Source organism: Ctenocephalides felis, unplaced genomic scaffold, assembly GCF_003426905.1.
Source record: "Ctenocephalides felis isolate EL2017-DRISC unplaced genomic scaffold, ASM342690v1 CF-g0.4_SCAFFOLD_00845, whole genome shotgun sequence".
Lineage (NCBI taxonomy): Eukaryota > Metazoa > Arthropoda > Insecta > Siphonaptera > Pulicidae > Ctenocephalides > Ctenocephalides felis.
Window position 1 is genome coordinate 31,762,836 of NW_020536999.1, and position 11,814 is coordinate 31,774,649.

The following is an 11,814-nucleotide window of genomic DNA, read 5'->3' on the forward strand; positions in this document are numbered from 1 at the left end:
AAGTGACAATAATTTTAACATTGCGGAGACCTTACTGTTAAATAGGATAGGTCCACTTCAAATTTGCTAGTTTTTTGTAGTTCTTGTTCTTAAATTGCCTTTAATGATAGCTTACAAACGTTTCATCACATTCACTGACTGGGATATAATATAGACTTTGATTTTAATTTTTATTTCGCTCATTTAAATATTAATTTTGAATTTAAATATGCTTTCTAGACAAGCTGTACTTTCTTAGCAATAGATGAAGTTTGAGATTATATGAACTACAACCAATTTTTGATTTACGATGTCATGAATATCTATAAATAATCATAATAATAATTAATAGTGGAATTGTATTTCATTCATTTGACGGATCATCCAGCTAGTTACTGGTGCAAAATTTAATCAAAAACAACAAATTTCATTGGTAAAAATCTAAAAAAAATACTAGAAGTTTTTATTACCAAAATATTGGTATAAAAATAATTCATTTCTTTTTTAAAACAAAGTTCATAAATTATTCTTGTATATGTGCCCTGTGATTTTTAAAATGACGTTATTATAGAAACATTATAGTACGTGTATATATTTCGGAAAAATTTTCAGATTAACTGCCTTCCCCTAATTATTTTGGGGAAATTTTATGTATTCCTCATACTAATAGAATTTGATTATCCAATATCGATTTCATATTTCTTCTCATCCCGCGACTGCTCCCGGTCACAGAGGCATATTCGCGTAGGCGTTTACAGACGATTATTATTCAAAACTTGAGAAGTTTATGCAATATTAGCATTTTCAGAAGATACAGTACACCGAGAGAGATTTTATATAAATCAAACACATTCTCATCGTAAAATATCACACCACAGAATAATAACATTCAGTGCGAATAAATTTGTCGACCGCGATTTTAAACTTTTACCACCCGCCAACTTTTGGATTGAATTAAATCAGTGCGGATGTCTCCTGCCAATGCGTACCTAGAAGTGCCCGAGGCGATCCGTTTTGTGCATGGCATATATTATACTAAAATGCCAAGGGAAGGAAATATATGTGCGGTAACAAATTGCAGAACTAAAGTCTACACTCATGATAATAAAATTGATAACAATAAAATTGAATTGAAACCTTTTAATAATAAGTTAACGTCAAAATATGTCAAACGCATATGCAATTTTACTCCTCAATAAAATTTTATATGATTTGGTTACATAAATTATTCATACCATATATTAAACAACAAAAAATCCCATTTCTTCGCACAACTTAACACGTTCACTCGCAGGTCGTAAATCACCCAAGAAGCAGTACCACGCACATAAATCTTATAGGAAGTATGAAATTTCGAATGATTTCAGTAATTCCTTTTACCACAGACACTTTTGTTTTTGACTTCTTCGCACTGAGAACGAAAATGTAATATACGAATAAAGCACCACAAAGATATTAACATAAAATCGTTGAATATGTATTAACATAACCTTACTTCGAAACGTTTTGGAGTGCCGTCCACAGCCGAGTCGAAAAGTAAATAACTTCAAGAAGTTTCAACAGACAACGGAATCGCTGCTGGACAATTTTCTGAATTTCATAAATATTTAATAGAAGTACATTATATATAATACTGACACAAAATAGTCAGGAATTAGATTTATTCCCCGCCAGGATCAAACATCGAGCAATCAATATTCTTCCAAATCTTTATCGATTTGTAGATTTGGCTGTTCATGATGAAGATAAGACATTCTGTAAATCTGATTTAATGTACCCAGACAAAACGGTATTGCAATAATAATTACATGTCATTAGGAAACATACTGCAAAGACGAACACAACTTCATTATAGTAATTAAAATATACATCGGTTGAAGATGTGTATATCACAATTCTTTTGAACATGTTGAGTGATAATTACACTTCTTACCTTCTTACTTTTGTATAATTGTAAGAATAATTAATACCGTTGTAAATTCTTCAATAAAGATAGTATTAGCAAAGTTGATGTCGCATCTAATAGTAAAGGAGAAGGAAATTGAAGAGACTTTTCTCGGAAACCGTTATTTGTAACATCAGCCTAAATCATGCCGTGCGGTTATCTTTAAGTTTGTATGAAAATGCATCGGATACAACAGAAACCGCAAGATGTATAAAAACGGCTTTGTTAAAACGCATCTCATCTCCGGAAGTATGCACTACTAATCTACGCTGTAAATCACCATATTTTTTCTTCAAATTTCTATTATCATATCTTTCCATTTTTTATAGTCTTTATCCTGTGGCGCGACAAACATATTTTTAAACGCAGAAGATCGCTATTGTAGTACTCGACAAATATATGCTCATGCATAATGAATTAGATCAACACGTTGAGTTTCCTGTAAAATATTTTCTTTTGCTATGTACTTTTAAGATTGGACTGCGTACCCAGTCTACTATATGTTAAATATTTATTACAAACACGCACTTAATGGAAATCTTCAAAATTATACACTGCATGTTGCAATTTTTTTATTTGATGTAGTTTATAGCACCTATATTTTTATTCGCATATTATTTCTAATTATAGTCAGTTTGTTTATCATTAGAGATTTTACAATATCTAATTAACTCGTACAAGATAATTGCGGGAACCAAAGTACAATATATTTGCTCATATAATGTGCACCTCCTATATGCAAGCAAAATTACTAGAATCCGGAAACAATACTGCATATTGCGCGATGTAAGTTAAAATTGCAGATGCAATTTTACAAAGTCCGAGTAGCGGTATATTCAGAATTAAAGCATTAACTTATAATTGAAATATGAAATTTTATTACAAAGGCTAGTGTATAATAGACTAATACTTTCGGAAATTGTTTCACGAGCATATAAAATGAATGATAATATAATAATGATATAATGCACATAATTTATAATATTTTTAATTTACTATTTTATATTATACTGCATACAGTACTTAAACTTATTAATATTTATATGAAATCTTCAATTATTGTACTTTGGCTCGCTATGTTCAAAAGCTATTAGTATTATTTTTAAATTATCATAAAAATTTTAGTTGTAAAAATAATTCTATTAGCAAAGATCATCATGATTGATGTCTTGATTTCACTTCGGTTTTGAATAATTGGATCTATTTTTAAAATGTATGCATTTATTATAATTTAGAGCATGATTTATATTAAGCTGTTGTCGACTTTATTTTGCAGCATATGAATTCATAATCTCATGATGATGCTTGTAAATATTTTTTATTCAATTATTTGCTGTTATTGCATAATCAGCAAATTAGCAGAACTGCTTTTGCACGTGTGTGTTTGACTATTTAAAACAACTGTATAATTGTTGAAAATAAATATAAATTTCAAAATAACATCCTATGTCCTTTACCCTGTGTATTTGTATTCGAATCTATGTGAAAATCTAACTCAATAATTTACGTATTTCACCACAATATATAGCTGTTCAGTAGTAGATGACCAGACATTTATCTCGCCACAAATTGATTTACGTAGGAATAACTGACAATAAATCTATATTAACCTTTATTCTTAGAACAGAAGGGAAATAGAAGTATAGACATATTCCTTACTACAAATACACAGTCGTAGATATAAATATTTGAAAAAACTAAATCACAAAAGTTTTTGACTGCAAAGTTTTAATTCTAAAAATTATTCTGCATATATTGATATGCTTCACCATCGAAGTTGCATTCAATAAAAATATAATATTTATAAACAAAAGCTATAAAATTATGAATTAGATATATTTTATGTCGATATAAAATATAAATAGATATTATTATTCAACGCAACCAGTTTCAGTTGAATCAATAATGAGAGAAACTTTTGAATACAATATAATAATCTTTTATCATTGTTAAAAACATGCTTAAATTATTCAAAATATTTTCAATCGATTGATATGCAAATTTAAAAAAGAATTTTTGAAATGCAGTATAATATTATCAGTACATAACAAAAAAAATATAATATACGCATTTAACATTTAAACTTTTGATTAGAATAAGACATTCAAATTTATTAAAATTTTCAGATACTTTTTTATTGTGGTCAGGGTCAAAATTTAGCAGGTTTGTTATAATAAAATGGTAAAATAAATATATATTTATAATCAAATTTTAATAACAAACATTTTCAGTAATTGTCTAAGTAATTTTATATGACTTTTATGTTGATCTATTGTGCTTTAATGATTTATGTATCACAAATATACTCTCTAATGATGTCTAAAATTTATTATTTCTAGTATTACAAAGGAATGCACTTGTACGTCTACCTAAACTCCGAAATATATGACCTTTACAATGGGTTGTCAAAATTAACGAAGACCTGATGTAAGATGAATAGATTAAATATGATAGGAGCTAGATGTGAGATCAAGGCGGCTGGATATCAAATTACTAATTGTCATATTATATGTATTATTACGGACTTTATAGCTGAACCTATAATAGTGGGATAAGATTAATAGAAATCTGAAAACTTAGGTAAGAATTCAAATGATTTATCCATTGTTATTTTAGATGCATTAAAATAACTAATTGTATTATTACTTCTATTTAATTTTCGTCTGTTGAATAGCGAATAATTGAAGTTCATTAAACCGGGAAGAACCTTTAGGTTCAAAAAATTAAAATTCACAATTCGATTCCTCAATTTCCGACAGAAGTAAAATTAAGAGAAGTCTATCACAGAAGTCAGTTGCTCACGGATCACAGAAGAATCAAAATAACAAATGACCGCAATCATTCTAATAAATTGTACATTCATAGCATGCACGTCTGAACTCGAGGGATGTAAGTTTTTTATTATTATTTTGAAACGAATTCGCCCCCTTTTCGCCGTCTATCTCAAACAAGAAGCGAAGTACCCTGGTTGAAGTTGTCTTATCTAATATGCAGTGCCATTCATCAGACGCTCTGACCGTAAAAACAAATACTTTGCTAAAAGGATATATTGAAAATGGAATAAAGGTATGTTTACTATCATCACAAAATACTTAACATGTTCAATAACACTCTATATGAATTTACCATTAAGTAAATATTTTATATAGCCCAATCTTCTTTACAATTTTGTTTGATTTTACACCTTTAAGTTTTATTTTACATTTTGATGAATCATAATTTAATTAATTATATTTTAATTTTAGTGTCAATTTAGCATATTCATAATTAATTCAGTATAAAGATAGAATACTGTAGTTTCTGTTGTTACGTCTTAACTTAAATTGTTTTATATGTTAATATAAAAAGAATTTCATAAGTAAGTACTTTCATGTAATGGGATTGATAGATTTTTAGACGCATTTTAAAATAAAAATGTGATTTAATCAATCATTTAGGAAACATTTTAATTACATAAATAAAAATTCTAAATTTAGTAAATTCAAAAAAAAACTTAGTAATAAATAATATAAATATTCAAATTTTGAACATATTTTCTATATAGTTTACAGCTTGATATCCTCAATTTAGCATACAGGCGAATTATAGTAATCAGAATCATATAAAATTATTTGATAAATCATAACTTGGAAGACTGTCTATATTCTAAGCTTTTCAAATTTTAAAATCAATTTTCACAATAAATATGCGATTCAATCAATCACTTAGAAAACAATTTTCAAATTCAGTAAATTGAAAAATAACTCACAATCAGTAAAAGATGATATAACTATCAAAATTTTAGAAATTTATCTCTATAAAATGTATAAGGCAATAAGGTATAGCATTATTGCTTAAATATAACTTGCAAATTGTCTATATTTAAAACTTTTTCACAATTTAAAAGTCATATATAGTTTACAGTTTGATATCCTCAATTTAGCATATAGGCGAATTATAGTAATCAGAATTATATAAAAATTATTTGATAAATCATAACTTGCAATACTATCTATATTTAGCCATTTAAATTTGAAACTCAATTTTCACAATGAATGTGATTGGAATAATTACTTAGAAAACGATTTCAATTATAATTTCAAATTCAGTAAATTAAAAAATAATTCAGTAAAATAAAAAATAATTAAGTAAAAGATAATATAAGTATTCAAATTTTGCACATTTATGTCTATAAAATGCATAAGGCGATAATGTATAGCATTAAAAAAAATGTATGAGAAGTATTTGGTAATACATAACTTGTAAAAATGTCTATATTTTAAGCTTTTCAATTTTAAAAATCAATTTTTACAATGAATATGTGATTCAATCAATCACTTAGAAAACAATTTTAATTATATTTTCAAATTCAGTAAATTGAAAAATAACTCAGTAAAAGATGATATAAGTATTCAAATTTTAAACATGTGTATCTATAAAATGTATAAGGCAATAATGTATAGCATTTAGCTTACTGGCTCATATAAATAAATTAATATTATGTTAGAAATTTTCTTATAAAACTTAAATTTTACTTTATGCGTTCTTAAACCATGTTCGGAGTATATATGAAACAACAGTCCAACGATATTTCGTACACACGGAAGAAAGGTGCAAAAAATACCCTTGCATATATTAACACACAGGTCTTAACAAAAAGGGCCAAAAAGGAGCAGACAACGATCAATCTGCTGATAGCATACAATAGGAATCTATTTGTCTATTTGACATATCAGTCTTACGAGCTCAATATGTCCAAACACATCGAGTTCCGGACTTTTGCTTCGGGTATGCTATACGTTTTTTTACTTCGCTGATGATGATAATGCCTCTCGCTAATAAAGTTGGGTAAATATGCGCGCACGGGTTTTATGTGCCCGTCGCGGCAAAAACGAATGAAAAATTACACCATTAAATGAATATCATATGAGAATTTTTACGTGCAGTTAATGGTCCGTTTTAGACGAAATTGATGGTTGTTTAATTCAGAAACTGGTATGCGTATGTAAAACTTGTTTTTAAACGGTATTAACTTTTAATATACCTATCTATGCTGTTTGCAACGCTCATATTGTAAATGATTTCATATTTGTTTTGGATACAGAAAGAAAGTTCCAATGATTCGACCTCGTAGTCAAATACATGATAAAGAAGTGACTTCTATTTTCAGTTAAGGTAACTTTTTGCACTTCAGTACTCCAATATTTTCATAGTGAAATGGTGAAAATATGGCGACAATGGAGTGCGAAAGGTGACATAAATTGACTCACATTTTTTCATTGATATACACCAATGTTAAATAGATGCGATTTAAAATTTTGTTTAATCTTCTATATATATAAAAATAAGTCAGGTTTTCCTTCCTGACGAAATAACTCCCGAACGCACAAACCGAATTCGATAATTTTGCATTCGTTGGAAAGTCTCGGGCTACGCAAGGTTTATAGCTAAGAAAATTAGTCGTGCATGGCATCGTGCCCTAATGCAAATTGCTGAAACTTTACGCACCGTAATTAAAAATTTAAGTAATAAAAATAATCAATAGTTGTTTTAAATAATTTCAAATAGATTATCTTCTATATAAACAAAAATACGTCGGGTTTTCCTTCCTGACGAAATAACTCCAGAACGCACGAACCGATTTCGACAATTTTGCATTCGATGGAAAGGTCTCGGGCTCCGCAAGGTTTATAGCTAATTAGAAAATTAGTGGTGCATCCTGCCTTAATGCCATTTACTTAGAGAAGCTCCACTAAAAAATACTTCATTTAATGAAATTAATTCATCACTGTTGTGTAATAAAATCAATTTTTTTCATTTCAAATATGAAACAAACAAAGAATTTCTTCATCTTTCTCACGAAACCATCTGGTGGCGAAACGGAGTTCGTCGGGTTTGCTAGTTTTTTATAAAAATTATCAAATACTTTGCGTAACGCGTGAGTAAAATAATAATTCATTTGTAGTAATTTTTTATTCAAATTTAATATTCTGTTCTCTTGAGTAATTATTTTTTTTTTTGTATCTAGATGTGGTAAGTAAAATATGCTACCCTAAATGTTATCATATAATCAAAACAACCGTCCTACCACATAATTCTATAAATTTATAAATCTTATCAATAATTAACAAAATCTTCCTACCTTCACAAGTAAATTGTCCATAATGTTTCCCCGAACTTTTGTCTCCGCATACGACGCACTCAATATTTTGCGTCTTATCTTGACCGCCTGCTCCATTAGCCGAACCTCCACTTTGGGAGCTATTCGCCTGCGATCCGGGCGTTGAGCTTTGCTGAAGCTCCCGTGGTATACCTCCGGGTCCGGTAACTACACCACCCGGACCGCCGAGAGTGGTGACGTCTTCGCCTCCAGAAGATGGGGTAACGTGACCACCCAAGGGACCCCCTAAAAATATTTAAAAAAGTCATTTAATTATTGTAGTTATTTATTATAAGTATTTGTATAGAAGATGGTAACTTAAATGACAATTTTAGTAAGAATATTAACGTAAGATGAGGTTACATGACAACCCAAAGAACCTGGAAGAATATTACAAAAAATGTAATATATTTTTCATATTCATTTTTTTTTATTCGTATTTGTATATATACTTAATGAAAAATATTACAAAAATGTAACATAATTCTAACAGTTATTTATTTCATTATACGTATTTGTATAGTAGATGGTAACTTAAATGACAATTTTAGCAAGAATACTAATGTTAATCTAAATGGTTAGCAATGAATACTGATTTAAAAAACCAATTTAATAGTTTACTTTGTGAATGTTTAGATCACAAATAGATACAATTTTAGCAATTATAGTTTAAATGTATTTTGAAAGAAATTTAGACCTGTTGTTTATCAGTATTTAGTGTTAGAGACCAGTACCAAATTAATTGTGAAAATTCGAATTACTTTATCATTTATAAAATAAAACAATTCCTTTAAATGTAATTTCAATAATTATATAGCATTTAAATCTTTTCACTTCTTTCTAACTACGTTCGACTACAATTGGTTGAAGTTAATAACATTTTAATTAAATATATCTTGGAATTTATCTTGGATAATATAAAAAGCATATGTTTAGAATGAATCAAATCGTTTTATTGTATATAATTACACTTACTACACAAAAAGCACTCAAGTCATTAGCAAAATTATTTTTATACATAAGAAGGTTAATTAATAGACAAAAAAACTCTATGAAGACATCAAAGTCGCTTTAAATGATTACATTTCAAAGTAAACGTTGAGTGTGTTTTTATCAATAAGGTTGTAGTCGTACAAAGAAATGAAGGTGAGAATATTTTTATTATTGACGTTTGAATTATGATTTGACTAACACATAGTGAAAGCATTGAAAGATACTTTTGCCGCATCATGGGATTATTGTTTCATTTTGTAAGATGTGTAGGAATTTATCGAAACATTTTGATATCACATGATGACCTCCACAAGTACGGAAAATTTTGGACAGTAATTGAAAATAATGAGTTATTTGAAAATAGTAATCATGACATGACTTTTTTCAAGCACCTAAAGATATAAATGTAAAAGTAACCAAAAATAAATAAATGTATATATTAGCCTTTATTAATGTTCAATAATCATGCTGAAATTATTTTATACATAGTAAATTACTAATTCCAATAATTTATATTCGATTGATTTCAAAATTTTTTAAATCAGTGTTTCAGTAATAAATTAACAACATTAACTATATTGCAATACGTTTACGTGCAACAATAATTAAATTAATTATCTCGAATTTATGCCACACAAAACGAGAGTCATAATTGCTAAAAATTAACTTTTTTGTGGTTAACTTCTAAAGTAATTAAAATAATAATGAATAACAATTATAGCATTCGAGTGAAAATATAAGGAATTTTATTTAAGAACGTATATTCTTTAAGATTAAATATAAATATGGTTTGGAAAATATTAATTACATGTTAAAATATTAAATATTTGACAATAACTGTTAATGTAAAATTTACTATTTTCTCATAATTTATTAATAGTCAGTTTTGCTCATTGTACTTACGAATATAAATTCTATAAACTGAATTTGATTGTAGATGTTAGATGGAAATATATAATCATTTTGCAACAACATTGAAGTAGATGTCCACAATACAATTTAAAGATGGAATATAATTTCTGATAAGAGTGATGGAATAATAGAGTTTTTTCAATTTATACAGAATTTTTAAGAAAATGGAAGGATAGTTTTTAATGTATATTTTCGATTTAACTTCGAAATAATTTTAGTGTTGAGTTAGAATTATCTCACCGTGTAAAGTAGAGGGATCGCGCCAAGCGCTGGGCGGTGGGCCGACGGAGAATCCCATTTCGAGTTTCCGCGGGAAGCCCATTTCGAGTCCCGGCGGATTGACTAGATCACCGCCTGGGACCCCGCCGCCCGTCGCTTGGTGATGATGATGGTGACTTCCAGGCGGCGGACCTGCTCCGGGCACGGAGCCCGGGTGTCCTTGCATGCCGCCGGCTGAGCCGACACCGCCGCCACCGACAGGACCTCCAACCGTCCGCTGCCCAAAGAAACCGCCGGCCGACGGCGAAGGACATAGCACGCCTCCGCCGTAAACGGCCAGCGAGTTATGCGTAATAATATTGCCGGTGTATGGCGGACCCGGACTAGGGGTCCACCCCGCGCTCGGTTCGCCTGGCTGGCAAACCTGAATGGGGGCGGGCGAACCGCTCGGAATTGCGCGAATTTTGGCCGGTTAAACCGGCGAACTTCAACAAGAAAAAACTCACAGACTTACGTATCACAAAAAAAATATTTGTGAGTACTTTTCAGTTCATGCAAGAGTTTTTTAATTTGAGGAGATTTTAGATGTCATTCGTAATCTCAAAAAATTGCTCGTGTCGGTGTGATTTATAATTTAGGATAAAACACGCATGTCCACATATTTACACTAAGTTTAATATTAACAATCACGCACATTTGACGACACTGACACTATAATTAATTTATATAATGAGTTTTGAAAATAAAACACTTTTACATAAAAGAATTTAGATAAAGCACATTGAGATCATGTACGACATTAAAAATAGATTTTTCTCTAAATGTTAAGTATATTGCTGTTTTTTTATCACAATTATCCGTATTGGCACAGATTAAATTAATCAGTCACTTCAATTCGGAACTACTTGCTGCAAAATGATTATGCAAAAAATTCCGAAGTCGAAAACAAAAAATAAAAACACAACAATAATTCTGTTATACACGGCAAAGAGTCACTTCGCGCACGTGATATGCACATACTCTTCGTATCGGTATCTCCCTTGAGTTCAATGGTTCAAAACCAACTGACTTTACTTCAGTTAGATAGGTCTCGAACCCGAACCTGACCCGACTCCGATCTCTCACCAGAAACCCGAATACCCCCGACGACCTACGAATGACCTGCACGGCGACGGGCAATCTGCGTCCGTCGCAGTCGCCCTAACGCGAGGCCCGTATCTGCGTCCTGCTTTCACGCGCGGATAGAGTCCCGTAACCCGGCAGTGCCCCACCAAGGCACCGCCAGAGAGCTTTTTATGAGAGTGTTGGTGAGAAAAAGGTTGTGCCTCCGCTGAGTGGGTATACTACATTCCAAATTCAGAATTCACGTCGAAAAGTAATGATTAACTTATGGAGCTACAATTAATTTAATAATACAGAAAATTTATGGACCAACCGATTTAAATTCTTTTAGGGTAATAATAGGTTGTCAAATATCTCCCTTCCGCCTTTTTGTATTATAAACCAAGAGCAAAAAAGCGGAAGGGAGATATTTGACAACCTAATATTTTATAGGAAATCCATATTAGATTTAAATATTTTATAGGAAATCAATATTAGATTCTGTTGAGATGTTTTATAGAAATAA

The 11,814-nt window shown here is 30.0% G+C and overlaps 1 protein-coding gene across 1 annotated transcript in view; it reads right to left on the reverse strand.

The window, feature by feature from the left end:
• LOC113363942 (COUP transcription factor 2-like) overlaps positions 1–10,290 on the reverse strand; it is a 134,016-nt gene extending 123,726 nt beyond the window's left edge. Inside the window, 2 exon segments of the mRNA XM_026606421.1 lie at positions 8,046–8,309; positions 10,209–10,290. Coding sequence (XP_026462206.1) covers positions 8,046–8,309; positions 10,209–10,290 — 346 coding nt within the window.
• Between the last annotated feature and the right edge of the window lie 1,524 nt (positions 10,291–11,814).